Source organism: Colossoma macropomum, unplaced genomic scaffold (genome assembly GCF_904425465.1).
Source record: "Colossoma macropomum unplaced genomic scaffold, Colossoma_macropomum, whole genome shotgun sequence".
NCBI classification, from domain to species: Eukaryota; Metazoa; Chordata; class Actinopteri; order Characiformes; family Serrasalmidae; genus Colossoma; species Colossoma macropomum.
In genome coordinates, this window is record NW_023494787.1 from 46,447,856 (window position 1) to 46,463,241 (window position 15,386).

The 15,386-nt window shown below is 40.5% G+C and overlaps 1 protein-coding gene across 2 annotated transcripts in view; it reads right to left on the reverse strand.

The window, feature by feature from the left end:
• The window catches only part of LOC118806186 (solute carrier family 45 member 4), a 90,200-nt gene that overhangs the window by 46,195 nt on the left and 28,619 nt on the right, over positions 1 to 15,386 (reverse strand). The window contains exon 3 of one of the 2 annotated variants that reach the window (XM_036567595.1): positions 7,421 to 8,436. In XM_036567595.1, the coding sequence (XP_036423488.1) occupies positions 7,421 to 7,736 (316 nt within the window). In that variant the 5' untranslated portion in view covers positions 7,737 to 8,436. Of the gene's footprint in view, positions 1 to 7,420; positions 8,547 to 15,386 lie in introns of those variants that run through there. The other variant, XM_036567596.1, reaches the window with a different exon arrangement.

The window sequence follows — 15,386 nt, forward strand, 5'->3', positions numbered from 1 at the left end:
TAATTAAAACAGAGGTGATCAGCAAAATCTGCAATGGCACTTCAATAATCTGCACTGAGGGTCAACGGAGCCAGCAAACTGCCCGCGTTATTCAATCAGATTGGCCGTGTGCATTTTCTGCTTACCACATACAAACTAATCCTGTGATAGATATCAGATGTTGACATCTAGTCATCAGTGCTAATCCGTTCACAGCCATTATGCAATTCTCTAAAGCTCTATGCCAGACGATTAGCCCTGCCGTACATCACCCTGATCACGCCAAAGTGCCTTCTCACCAAGAACACGAGACAGTTTCCTCTCACGCACGTGTGCACATACTGTACTGTGTAAAAAATCTGAGAGCATTTTATTTATTTCATTTCCAGTCAAAACAGGCATTAAGTACAAATTATTAGGAGATATTTCTGAGATTAGATACAAAAGAGGGCAAAAAACAACAAAAAACCAACTCAAAAAACAGAAGTTTCCACAAGATAGATGACCAAAACTGTCCCCATCAGATAAACAGAACTTAAAGCTTTCATCTTTGAGAGAGAAGAGAAAATCAAGCTGCTTCAGATCTGAAACATCCACATCCATCCTTCCACTGTGAGAAGACGACTCAGCGCTATGGGTCTGAAAGGATGTGTAGCTGTTCAAGAAGAACCTCACTGAGATAAGGAGACAGACACATCAAACAAAGAAGCTGAACAATGGACTGACCACCACAGAGTCCAGACCTTAACATCACTGAATGTGTTTGGGATTACCTGGGATCATAAGAAGTAGAAAATGTGCAACCAACTTCTAAGACTCAACTTTGTAGGTGTGGAAAAATATCCCTGCCGATTTCTTGGAAAAACTAAAAGCAGGTGAGAAAAATAGAAGCTGTAACGAAGGTAAGGAGCGGACACAATAAATACTGGAAAAAATGATATTATATATTTAGTTCTTGAGGCTTCTGTGTGATTTTTTGTTAAATATATGTTTTCAGATTTTTCCCTGTCACTGGAAAGTGAATAAATGGTTCGTAAAGGCCATTTTCACAGGAAATGAACTAAAGGTGGTATCTGACTTTCACACAGTACTGTATATCATTTACTGATACAACCTCAAACTACATGAAATAAATGGAACAAATAGTATGTTTCTTTTCTGGAGATGTGTTTCTGTCTGGTTACTCTGTCAGGGTCCCTTTGGTGCGATTTTTAGAGAAGAAAACAGAACAAATCAAGTTATGTCAGGTTTGTAGGACATTCTTTTAGCACAGCGTCGCTTTCCAGTGAAAACCATGTATCTCCATTTTTGTTGATTTTTATTTTTCGGCATCATTTCAACACACCAGCTGTCGCTTACATCATGTGAGAATTTCATGATGAATGGACCAATAGAAAAGCTCTAAAATAACTTGGAATAAAATCTCTACATTGACTTACATTGAAAGGTAAGAGTGTTTTTGCCCTCTCCTGTAAAGTTACTATTTTGGAGAGACTTGTTTTTCTTTGGACAGCGACGACAGAATGCCAGTAGTCAGGAAACATGGGTCATTAAGCTTATTAACGTGATGAAATATCATCTAATACTATGACATATTCAGAACATTCCATGATACTGAATTTTAGCACTACTGCCCAGGCCCAGTCTCCCAGAATCCCACATAAATATTGCACAATATGCAAATGGAACCTAAACGGCTGAGGGGGTTTTAGTGAAATTCCCCTTATCACAGCAACACCATAATTTATAACAGGAATACAAACCTCTTTCTTTATATAACGCAAGAGTGAAGAGTCACTTTCTCTGAGACCAGTAAACATATACTACGAAAACAACAAATAGCATCACTCAAGTCTGGCTTTAGCTGGATTAGTGGATAGAAAATCCCACACCTTCACCATTAGTTTATGTAACAGGCACTGGAACTCAAGGGACCGAATGAGGATTAAAGAGAAAAAGATACCAGCAGAGCTAACATGTAAGCTAACAGAAAGAAACTACATTAAAGAGTGCCTCAGAAGAACAAATCACTTCTACCACCATGGTCCTCACATTAAAAAGGGGCAAAAATAAAACCCTCCACTCAAAAGATTAGCAAACATTCCCTCAATTATGCTTTCAGACAGCGCTACTCTATGAAGTGTAGTTTTTGGCAGGAACCAAACGAGGATTAAAAGAGAAAAAGACACCAACAGCGCAACCATATAAACTAGCAACAACAAACTACATGAAAGAGTGGCTCAGAAGAATGACACAATGCACCTCGCACGGAAAGGGACTAAAATAAACCCTCCCGCTCAAAAGATTAGTACATATTCCCTCAATTATGCCTTCAGACAATGCCACTGGCCATTTGTCTTGTATGAAGCGTAGTATTTGGCAGTTGCCCTGGTGAAAAAAGTCAAACAAGACAAACAAAAAAAGTCTAACAGAGCAGGGGAAGAGGGCATCGGGTAGTGGCCTCCTGAAGCAGTTCCCACGTTCACGGCTCGGACACAGTTCCTGCCCACTAGAAGGGGGGAAAAAAAGGCCACTCTGTTAATGTGTCAATGAGGAGTTCTCAAGGGACAGAAAATACTATTAGGAAAAAGAACCATTTCTCTTGTAATTGTATGTTCTTTAAACAAACAAGCTCCAAGACAATGAGGAGTTGAGCTGTGCGCATTAATTTTAATGCCCAGACTATCCTGTAAACACTGCCACTGGTTGGAGCACATGGGAAGAAACTGTGAGCGAGAAAGTCTCACTCGCTCACACAAAATATCTTGTTGGCAAAGCTCTTATTTTGCACCAGTGTAACCGTACAGTACAGTGCCAAAGTCGGAGACTAAACTTCATTTCTGTAATCGTTCAGTTCCGTAATTTACATGTTTTAAGGAGATTTTTCTAAGGAAATTAGGAGTAAAAATGAAATATTATAAAGAACATGGGACTCTTAACAACCATGCAAGACCTAGTAGACCACCAAAACTGTTCCCCGTCAGATAAATAGCACAAAAAAGATGAAGGTCCAGACTTCAATATCACTTAATGCATTTGGGATTGCTTAGATCATGAGAAGAGGAAAGTGCAACCAACTTCTAAGACTGAACTTTGGAGGTGTGGCTGCAGATTTCTTTGAAAATGAGTGTCCTGAAAAGAATGGAAGCTGTAATGAAGGCTCATATATTTAGTTGCTAAATCTTCTGTGTAATTTTCTGCTAGACATACACTTTTCCTTCTTTTCCTGATTAAAAATAAAATCAATAACTTGACTGAAAATTAAATAAACATAGGGTGGTCTCTGACTTTTGCACAGTACTATATGCGTACTGTGCACTCAAAAACATGTTAATTTGTGTACTTACAAGAGCTTAGCTTTCCCCCTGCCCTCTCTACTGGTTACACTACAGCATTTCTGGCCCAACATTAAATAACAGTTGTCCAAACACTAATTTTTGGGCTATTAGCGAGTAATGAATCTATTCTTCAGTTCAAAAATCAACATAAAGGATGCCATTGGCGTGGTTTCAGTCACGCACCCATATTCACACAAAATCATCTCCATGCAAAAGGAAAATCTGGGAAATTACGCATCATGTTGTGCTTGTTGGCCTCTCTCCAGGCTCTAAGCGTGATGTGCTAATTGCTCTGTGTGCGATGGCAGCCGTGCGTGTGTGACCGAGCGGATCTGCTCAGCATGCTGGCTCCCACACGAACACACAGAGAAATGAGAAGACCAGTTCAGCCACAAGAACATTAGGTCTCCTTCCTACATGCAAAGAACAGCATTGCTGATTTTGTGCGTTAACACAGATTAAATGCATTCCAATAGGTTCAAATTCATATTCCATTAAAATAGTGAGACTAACTCAGGCTGGCCTATTAAAAAGGAAATATACAAGAATAGTCTTTTGCTCACAGCTTTAACTGTTGGTTAAATAGGTTCACTGCTGCTATATGCGTCAAAGCTTACATTAAATCAACCAAGTTTACATTAACCACTCTAGGAATCACACTTTTTAGCGACTGGACATTAAAATGGTAGGTTTTCTTGTCTAGTTTGTGCAAAAAAAGCTGTGCTATCAAATGAGCTAACCCCAGAGGAAATGCTAAAGCTAACACTAGAGCTATTCAGAGCAACATTAGATGCTGAGGAGAACTCTTTCACGTGAGGTCTTGCAGCTCACTTTAATGAAACAATACAAATAATGACATGCGTGACAGTACAATAATATTCATCTTTTAATCAGAACTTATCAAACTATAAGAAATAAAAAAATAATTAACTCAAATAACTGATCTTATCATTGTTCTGTGATGTTATACTATTAAACATTATATTAAAATGTGTATTGGCAAGTATAGTAAAATGTGTCAGTAATTTTTGTCAAACACTAAGCTACACTCAGCAAAACTATCTATGCAAAATGTACTAGGAGGTCAGAAACGTCTGAAGTTTTATGGCATGTCTGCAGAAGTATCTTTCAGTTTGCACAGATACCAACTATGCTGTTTTTTCCACTGTAACACAATCAAATCATATCATTAACCGATTATAAAGCTGAATGCAGTGCGTCAGAGCACACAGAGATGGCATAAAGGCTCCATAAAGCCCCATTCATTTTCGTATGAAGACAAATCTGTTTTCGTAATCCTCACAATCTCCTGTTGTGTGGGTCTTACGCTTCACTTGTAAAAAATGTTTGCAACAAGAGGAATGTGCCTGCAATTTTCATAGCAAACAATACCCACAGTGGACACTTCCCAGCATTTTTTTAATATTCTGTAATTTATCTAACGTATATTGTTTAGCTTTTGTTTTGTACTTTCTTTTGTAGCTGTACTTCTATTAGGAACATCTTTTTCACTGAAAAAAAACAGACTTTTTCCCAAACAGACGAATTAAATAAACGCACTTTATAATGTAAATCTACTTTTCATAATAATGGCCATAACCTTATCACTACAGTGTAATACCACCATGAAGTGGATTATGTATGGACTCGTGCAGGAGTTAATGTTGGTGCCTTTCCCAGATCTACACATCAGAATGCCACCATGGAATACCAACGAATAACTGTTGTATTTCCCATTATAATGAACTAAAACATCTAAAACAACGCTGTGAAAAAATATGGACCCTGGGGTGGTCAGTGAAAGAGAGGAGTAAGGAAGAGCATCATTTGGATATATTCATTCTTTAAAGTCTAAGGGAGCAGGTCTGTGTCTGCCGACTATGTAAACTGGCTGTGAATAAAACTGGCTTCAATCTGGATTCTAGCTGTTCAGGACAAATTGGTTCATTTCACGGAAATCCACCCAGTAGCGGCTTACAAAACCCCAAAGAGACACAGCAAGAGACAGTAACAGAGAAGGAGAGCTCACAGGACAGCCCACATGACTCTGTCTCCTCCATCTCCTCTGGTCAGCTCCTTAAGGGCTAATGTATTTGGACACTTCTGACTTCCAGCCTCGGCACTGCCAACACTTTTCACGTTTCACTCTTGATAAACAGTGCTAACAATTCATGTCACAAAGAGTGCCGCCTTAAGAGCTCTCTACAGCTGAGCCGAATGTACAGAGAAGTGTCAGCAGTGCGACGTGTAGTGCGGAAAAGACTGAGTGATAATGGTGTTCATTACTGAAAGTTTCATAGAAATGAATATACACTGAAACTGTGAAGTGAAGCTGCTGATGCTTTTGGCATTAAAATAAATCACAATATCTCAAGTTGTTTCCTACTTTCCAGGTACATAATCTGTTATTAGCCGGCAGGTTTGACGCAGACGCTAAGTCCCATGTGGTTATTTTAATCTTCTGCTTTGTCACAGTGCACGACTGATCCTCACACAGCTATTTAGAGTGCTTTAGAGAGATTGCAGGGGAAGCATTTAATCACTCTCTAAGAACTGAGATACAGAGAAGAACCATCATTACAGTTACATGAGGCTCCTTCCAATCAGCACATTTGGGCCAGGATGTGATGAGTTACTGGTGTGTGTATAAGCAGTGTGTCTCAAGCTACTACTGACTTCTAGGCTGCAGGTTCTCAACCTTTGTGGGGCCTCCAGATAATCCACGTTTGTTTTATTCCAGATCCAAATGCATTCGAGCTAAACAACTGTTCTACAGCCCTTGGTTACCCAGTGTGGATGTGCGGTTGATGGTGGAACTGAGGAAAGATGTAAGACTGCATACGCTGTGTGCTTAGGTGTGCTTCATAGGTCTCAAGCTTATATTCCTGGCCAACTGTTTAAGCCTCTATTTTCTAAGCTTGAGGGACATGTCAGCCAAAACTGAAAATTTAACCATCACTAAATCAGCTGTAAACATGCCTATTTGCATCATACAGCACCACAGTGGTCTCTAGAGAAGGGCTATTTAAAAAGGTCCAGTTACATCACGGTTCTTGCTTACAAAGGCCTGGAAAAACAAACTAACAAATAAAAATATGACACATCAAATGTTTTTTGATAAACTGTGTGATTTTGAAAGTATTTTTCATAACCTAATAATTTTTTTTCATTGTATGGCCACTGACTATTGTTTGTAAAATAAATAAATAAATATAAATAAATAAATAAATAAATAAAAATAAAAATCTTAATCTAAATATTAAAAAATCTATATTTTCTGATTACAGAAAACAAAATTCCAGTCGTTTCATTAGGTAAAAGAAATTAAATAAATTAAAAATTAAAAATTAAAATTAAATTAAAATTAAATAAAAAAAACACAATAATAAAATCTATTTTTAATGAGTATTTCACACGCGGTCAGAGAATAGAGATGCACTCTGATGGACCTTTTACTTTGCGCTTTGGGCTTATTTTACTCATCCTCAGAAGTAAATTTTGTTGGTAGGTTCAGCTGAAGTGACTGACCTGTTTTATAGCGGCGCCGACGCTTAATATCTCCACTTTTGACCGGCGCCACAAACTCTAAATAGATCAGACACATCAGCTTTGAACTTGAAAGTGGGTGAAAGATGCAGAGTTCTCTGTTCATAAGTTTTTGTCGCCAACATTTATTAACAAGCCATGCTGTCGCTTCACTAGTCAGACTAGAAATAGTAAATAAAATGTGCAGAAAAATGCACATATTTAAGTTTGTTTCCAGTAGACTTATTTTTACTTAGAAAATCAACAAAATATATAATTTGACTATCAGTCTTTTGCATACAACTGTAACTGTCCACTGGCTACCATTATAAGTGTATTTTTAGTTAATGGGTCTTCTGTTGTTCTACAAAGTAGAGGAAAATGCATCAAAATATTTGTCTGTGGTGACTATGTAACACATGCTACAGACGTGTTTTCCTCAGGTTTGAAGCTTATTATCCAGTAACTACTATGAATAGCTCTGAAAATACAATTAAACTAATAAGGTATGTGGTTGTAGGAGTGAGGGATTCAAGTCTGGACCAAATGACGATGATTATCAGCTCCGACTTTCTTACCAATTTGCAGCAGCACAGGCGTCACCAGGGCTGTCTCCATTGCGTAGCAGAACTCCCGTCCAAACATGACGGCTCCATGCATAACCCACTGGCGCAGGGGGATGCGGTCTATAGAACCCTCGCTCGCCGACTCGTCCTGACTCTCCAGGTCCCGGCCACTGGCCCCGCCCACACCGTTAGCCCTGCCTCCTCCCCCTCCACCTCCTCCTTCTCCTCCTCCTGAGCCTCCAGGGCCGGCCTTAGCAGGGACCACCATGACCTCCTGCACTTGCATAGTATCCGCATCAGTGTTCTGGGGGGCCATCGTCGTCGGCATGCAACCAGCGATTAAAAGGAAACCAACGTGGGAATTAAACCAGAAAAAGCAACACAGAGCACTTTTAAATCCAAGCAGCTCCTTTTGGTGGATGAACTCACGTCGTCTAGAGGATCTCACAGGACAAAAAAAACAAAAAAAAACAAAACAAAACAAAACAAAATAAAACAAAACAAAAAAAAAATTAAATCACTCAATGCGTAAGATACATTCCGTGTAGGTTAATGAAGGACGCGTAGTGGAGCTCTCAACAGAGCTTTGTCGGCTTTTTTGGTATGCAACCGTGAGGGAGATATGGCTTTGTCATGAGGTCACTCCCTTTGGTGTGTGCAGATGTATATGTATATGTGTATATGTGTATATGAATGTGTACATGAGAGTATGAGTGAGCGTGGGTGGATGAGTGAGTGCACGTGAAAATGTGGGTGAATGTGTGTGCGTGTGTGTGTATGTGTGTGTGTGTGTGTGTGTGTGTGTGTATGTGTGTGTGTGTGTGTGTGTGTGTGTGTGTGTGTGTGTGTGTGTGTGTATTTACTGTCTACTAGAAACAGTAAAAATCCATATCATTTGCCATTCAGTTAATACAAGTTTCATGATTTCTGTGGAGGAGGTGTTGTAGAGGGAGGGCAGGCGGCAGGCCGGTGGGCAGGAGACACAGGTCGGAGCTCGCCGGTGAATCCCCATCGAGTAGCTGATCAATCTGTAAGAGAGAGAGAGAGAGAGAAAGAGAAAAGGGGGAAAGAGTTAGCATTCAGTGTTTTCATACACACAGTAACATACATGTATGTACAGCACTGCACAAAAATCAGTCACCACCCTTCATTTAATTTTAAGTCAAAATTGCCATTTTTCAGCATCAGGCAAAAAAAAAACAAAAACGTATTCAACAGAAAATTATGCATTATTTTAGCAACCACCTGGGATACCACAGCACTGGCCTAGCAACACCTTAGCAACCACCTGGGTTACCACAGCACTAGCCTAGCAACACCTCGGCAACCACCTGGGATACCACAGCACTGGCCTAGCAACACCTCGGCAACCACCTGGGATACCACAGCACTAGCCTAGCAACACCTTAGCAACCACCTGGGGTGCCACAGCAAAGGCTTTGTCAAGTCAACTCAAAGTTCACAAAACATTTCCCTTCTAGTGACAGTTAACAGCACGTAATAATAATAATAATAATAATAATAATAATAATAATAATAATGTCACATACAACACACTGCCTTATGGGTATTCAGTGTCCACTAGGGTGCACCACTTATACGCTACCCGTTGTGGTGCATTGTGGGATTATAAGAGCTCACAAAATACTCTCCTCTATGGTTTTGGACGCCATTACAAAATGACAACCTTGTGAAACAGTGAACTTTATAATGAACAGGGCATAGTTTTGGACATGGCCACAATCTCTCGTGCTCTACTGCTCCACAGTCCAATGCTGGGAGGGCTTTACAGCCCTCTAGCCAATATTTGGCACTGGGCATACTCATGTAAGTCGGCTACAGAGTGGCCCATTCTATTGGCAGTGCTTTTCCATGGAGATTACACAAGCTGTGAACACCTGTGTCAGCACCTTAAAGTATCTGTATTCACTAGATTCGCTAGATTAGTAAGAGAGAGCGGCCTAGACTAGGCTTTCTAGAACATTCCTTTTTCTCCGAGTCGTGATCAAAATGCACTTAAATAAGCATCAGCCGGGGTGCCTTCGGTCCGGCTCACAGCGAACAGAGGAATTAGCGTGTTTGGAGGGATTGGGCACCAATCGCAGCTTTGTGCCAAAGGAACAACACGTTTCTTAGGAGAATAACTCCTGCAAGCAAAGATCCAACACGTGAAAGCAAGCAAAAACAACCCACCCTGTGGTGCAGCTTATTAAACCTCTTAACGTGACTGAATTGAGAGGGAAGAAAAGAGAATCAGCACGAGTTTGCTGCTTAAGCCTGAATGCGCCTCTCCCTCACACAGAAAATGGACTTTACTCAAGTTTCTCCGGCGCACTCTTTGCCTAATGGCTAAAACAGAGCTAGCATTGTCGCGGAGTGGCACAGAGAGTCGAGCTGATTATGCTAGGCCATGCTGAGTGGTTGGATTAACCTCCACTGGAAAAGCTAGCGCTAAGAACAGCTTGCTACTCAGTTAACCTGTCCATTGATCGACGATACCACAGTTTCCTTCCTAAGCAAGTTGATCACAGAGAACTGATACTTTATCATTTAATGGCCTGCTTTCTGGCTCCTGGAACTGTGCTTCTTGTGCAAGAGACTGATAAGATTCACATAACTGCACTTTATAGCTTTATGGCTACGGTTTATGGTTATACTTTATTGATCTCTAAACATTGAAACTGCCATCTCAGCCATGGTATTCAACAATAAGGACAAATGACAGCCTTATGTAAAATTTAAAAAAGTCATATACCTACAAGTACAAATAATAACAAGTGAATACTGGCTAATTCATCACATTTTTCTTTGACCTGAGGATAAATCTTAAATCTTATTTAAGATATTTATAAATCTTATAAATATCTTAAAAGGTGGCTTAATTTTTGTCTTAAAATCTTTGCTAAAGAAGCTGTTTTCCTGAAAAAGCTAATGCAGTAGATGCCTACCACAGCATAGCATACAATACTGCTTTAGCTTTAAAAGAGTTAAACTCAGAGTCAAAAAGCCAGATTCATAAAACTAAGCGATAACAGGTCTACACCACGCAAAATGTGCAGTCCTATTCATAAAATCACCATGGTAGTGATTGGTGCACCTGTTTCTTCTTACTGTTGTGATACTTTTTATTGTCCTTGGTAAAATCTGATCAAAATCAGCTGTTTATATCAAGGAGGTCATACATATTAATAACCAGCAACTCGACATCAACTTTCAGGTGTTTTTTTGGGGGCGGTGGTCAGATATAGGCTATGTTCACATTACCTGGTTGAAGTGGCACAAATCTGATTTTTTGCCCTAATGTGACTCAGATCTGATGTTTTCGGGGCTGTGTGGACACGCAAATCTGATCTTTTCAAATCCGACCACTTTCATATGTGGTCCTAGATCTGATATGTATCTGATTCGTGGCCATGCGACCTTAAATGTGACGCTCAGATCGGAATTCATGTCCTTTTTTTCCACTGCACGTGCGCCATCATTCAGCGTTACCATGGCAGCAGCGCCGGACAGAAGTTAAAGCTTGTAAACGGTGGAAAAGCAACACGTCACCTTTTTCTCCTTCGTCTCGCTCTAATAATGAAGCTGAGAGCTGATCAGAGTTAATTATCTTCTCAGTGAAGCTCGTTCTGCTCGTTAGTTTGTGCTGATGATGCTCGTGATTCATTCTTGTGACGTTACTGAGTAGGATGTGGTCATGCGGGTCATTTCAGGACACCAGTTCGTTCACATTAATGACAGAGTGGAATGACTTACGTAAACCATAGTGAACCATCCTGTCAGAGAGATCGGATTGGAGCAAAAAATCGGATTTGAGCAATGAGGCTTGTGATGTTATTAAGTGCCGATGGCACGTGCAAATGATGGGAAGTGTCATGTTGACGCAAACAGTAAAACACACCAGTACTCCTTGTTTATGAATGAGTAAATGTGTTTGTGGTACTATTTTCTCATAAATGTCCAGGTAAATTAAGCAGTGCATTTTATGAATCTGTCTCAAGATCTTTTAGACAATGATAAATGATCTTTGCACCAAAATAAAGCTGATTGTTCTAACACATTTTTTTGGCTTATACTAGGACATTAGAACATACTGAGACATATCTACAGCCAAGATGGTAAAATGTTACTTCAATAAAATGGACATAAAATGACGTGACAAAATGGCTCTTCTTAACATTTGGGTTGCCGACCCCTGGCCAGTTAGATGCTTCAAAGTGCCATAAAATGACCAAAAAGGCAATAAAATCATTAACTATCTCTCAAGTAGGTGGAAAATTAACTAGATCCAGAAGTTTGGTAGATTACCACTAGGGTCAGTTCTTTTTTTTGGAATGTACAGTAGAAAAACCCCTTTATAGATTACAGTAGGGAACAATTAGTCTGATGGCAACCCAAGACAGGCTAACACACCTTTTCCTTGATTGAAGGATTTCACCCTTCTGTTCAATGAGACACCAGCCTAATCCAGCATCGAATGGTGGAAGAAATTGTTCAGACAAGTCACTCTTCACATCCTGAAAGGTGATTAGATGGCCAGGCTTCAGAGCCAGGGTCAAAGCAAGCTTTTTAAAGCTTAATGGTTTACCTCCAATGGTTTAGGTAAAAAGGATCCAATGACCCATAAAACAAAATCACCTCTCAGCATGTGTCCCACATGGCCTGAAATGCGAGTCTCATTTCTCACTCTGGTAACACGGGGTCCTTTTTTCCATTCTGTGGCTACCTGGTGACAATCACACCTCTCAATCTTTCTCCCGCACATCAGCTAGCAGAGCAGCGGGAGACTTCACCACCTTAGCTGTGATATAACCACTCTTCACACGAACGGCTCATGACTGTGGTCACGCTCCGGGGAGCCTGGGCATGCACTGGCTTCTCCAAGCTGAGAAGAACAAGGCTGAAGCAGATGTTTGAATCTTCTGTGGATGATTTGCAGCACTGACTAAAAACCCATCCTGTATCTCCCAAGGTTTCAATCCATTTTCGTCCAGCTACTTCTCAAGCTAAGCTATCTAATTTGACAACTGTTGTCTTCTAACCCCCCTACATTCATATATATTGTGGGCAGATGCCAGACCTGTCCAGTGGAACAAAAATGAAAGCTTGCAACACTCAGGATGGGTTTACACCAGGCTTTCAAAGAGATCTGCATTCATTATGGGTGCAAGAGGTCAGAGAATGAAGAATAATGTACTGTTCATGTGCTGCTCAAAAGAGTGAGACTGAAAACAGTACACTGTATGCTGACGGCTGGGAGTGCATCAGGGTTAAATACTCAGCACATTCAAGATTTAACACAGGCTGACAAGCCATTAACTGGTTTCTGAGATGAGAAACTGAGGGAAGGAAAAGAGAGAGGAGCCCAGTAAGATGGAGGTTGGACAAGCGGGGGAAAGGTCACACTGCCCGAGGTATCAATATGAAGGAGCTGTTCACGAATGCAGGCAGGCATCAGGTGACCACATTAGCATGGGAGACAGCGAGTCAGCTCCTTCCATCTATCATTTACAGTCAGAGCAGGAAGATGTTGAGGCTCGAGTGAGGAGTGTGTCTGCCTGTTACCGCTCAACAACAGGCACTTCAGCCCACGATCAGGTTTCCTAACTGGAATTACAGCTGGCACAATACTTTTAAAATAATAGTTTGGGGGAAATTCACATTTATACAGTTCTCCGCTCACACCCAGTGTAGTCAAATCGGCCGAGACATGTTTGTTGCTTGAGGCTTACTTCTTAAGCCTTGCACTAGAAATATGAGGCTGATGTAAGTAAGAACTTGTGTGGTTTCTTTATGATATAAGAATGCAGAAAAAGTATGTTGCATAGCTATAACAGTAGTAGTAGTTGTTATCTTGGAGTCTGGATCTCCAGCCAATTCCTTTAATGAACACAAAGGCCATAGTCATCCAGGACTTCTGAGGAAAACCATCTTTGGTTTCTTTCCCAGAATAGAGCTTTTCTCCTTAGGAGGTTATAGCTTATACTATGACACATCTGTCAAAAATACAGAGAACCTGGTATGATGTAACGCTTTCCACTGTAAACACATGGAATAGCATCGGTTTCCAACAACTGGTCCAAACATACACTCAAACCCATTCTTCCCTCTGTGGCACGGTGAAGAGATTCTACCTGCTCATAAATGTGCTACAAAAAGCACTAAGCTTTGCGGCGCTATTGCTTAAAATTGCCCATTCAGGCTGTGAGTGAAGTGTTTAAATGGATGTGTTTCCCATTTAAGGAGTATATCCCCCCTTGATATTTGATATCTGCTGGCCTCTTGTCCTCTTAGCATAGGACAAAGACTGCAAATTCACAGAGCAAACCTGCTAGCTAAGCTCTTGCTCCACTACACTGTCCTGCTTAGGATTAGATGTAAGTGATAGCTTTTGCATTAAACATTAAACAGATTTACAAACCATAAGGAGGCTTCAACTCTAGCGTCAATTCCTGTTCTACCAAAGATCACATATAAGGTAAACCAAGATGGCACGTGCCTGTTTAAGTCAACAGGGCAAAATGTGGTACAGTTCCCGTCTGCTTACATGTTGCTTCCATCCACTTCAGCATCTCCTGGGTCAACAGCAGCAAACTGTACAGAAACACCTGGCAGCTGATTAAACAAACCCGAAATAATTTTTTTTTTTCTTAAAACCAGCTCATCAGAAATTGCGTCACAGAAAATAGTCATAAGACCCTAGCAATCACAAAAATGGCCACTAGTTTGCTGTAATCATGAACGTGGGGGAAATAATTGCTATAATTTGGTCAAATGGACAGTTTCCTGCTAGTGTGAATGGGCTTTGAGTCTCTGTTGTCTGCATAATGGGAGAATAAGTCTCGCCAAACCTCTCGTTAAAAACACGTGACTACAGTACCGGTGCGACAAAAACAGCTGATGCTATGAAAAGTCAGCAATGACAGGTTCAAGGTAAGTGTACCTAACAAGCTGGCAGCTCGGCGTCTTCTTACTTAGTGTGGTGTCCTGACAGTGTAGTGTAGTGACTATGGTACACCAATGTATTTTGCTAATGTTACTATGAAACAAGTTTCTTAATGTGTCACAGACACAACTGAGAACTCCGAAGTGCGGCTAAGATAACCGTGATCGCTGAAGTCAGGAAAGATATTTCTCCGTTCTCAATGTCACCCTGACAAGCCAACATGTTTCCACATCACTCACTTAGGAGAAAATAATTTGCTACGGGTAGAAGACTGCAAACGTTAAACTGTTAGCTCTAACGTTAGCTCGTCTACAGTGTTTAAAAGATTTGCCTTTGCTTCTGATTTTTTTAATGGAAAATTTATACTTACAATTGTCTTCTTCGTTTAAATTATTTTCATAGGACAACATTGTGAATGTGTATGTCTGTCTGTCTGCCTTGCGATGGACTGGCGACCTGTCCAGGGTGTATCCTGCCTTCCGCCCAATGACAGCTGGGACAGGCTCCAGCTGTCTCAGCGACCCAGAAGGATAAGTGGCTTGGAAAATGTGTGTGTGTGTGTGTGTGTGTGTGTGTGCGTGTGGACAATGTCATCCTCTCCAGCCTAAATATGGCATATTAGCCACACAAGTGAGCAACAACTTTTTATGCAAGTTTAATCGCATGTAGATAACGTGTACCAACTTCTGTGTATGTGAGTTTAAGCTTAATTCGTCAACTTCTGACAGTGGAAATATGCTTATATGACGGCTCTCTACATCCCTTTCTGGCTCCGACCCAAGTTTACAAGATAAGGACTCAAATCTTAGTTAGTGAAGTCGAGTGGCTGGTGCTGGAATGACAATATAATCTGTTCTGTAGTGTACAGAGCTTTTACATTGCCAGCTAAGCCAGTGCAAGCATTATAAATAGTTAGCACTGCTCCTCATTTACTGACTATTTTATTAATGTTTTATTTAACATTTTTGGAGTGATTAATGAAAATCTCTCTTGTTAATTTTCTACAGCTTGAAAGAGCTGCAGTTGGAAAAT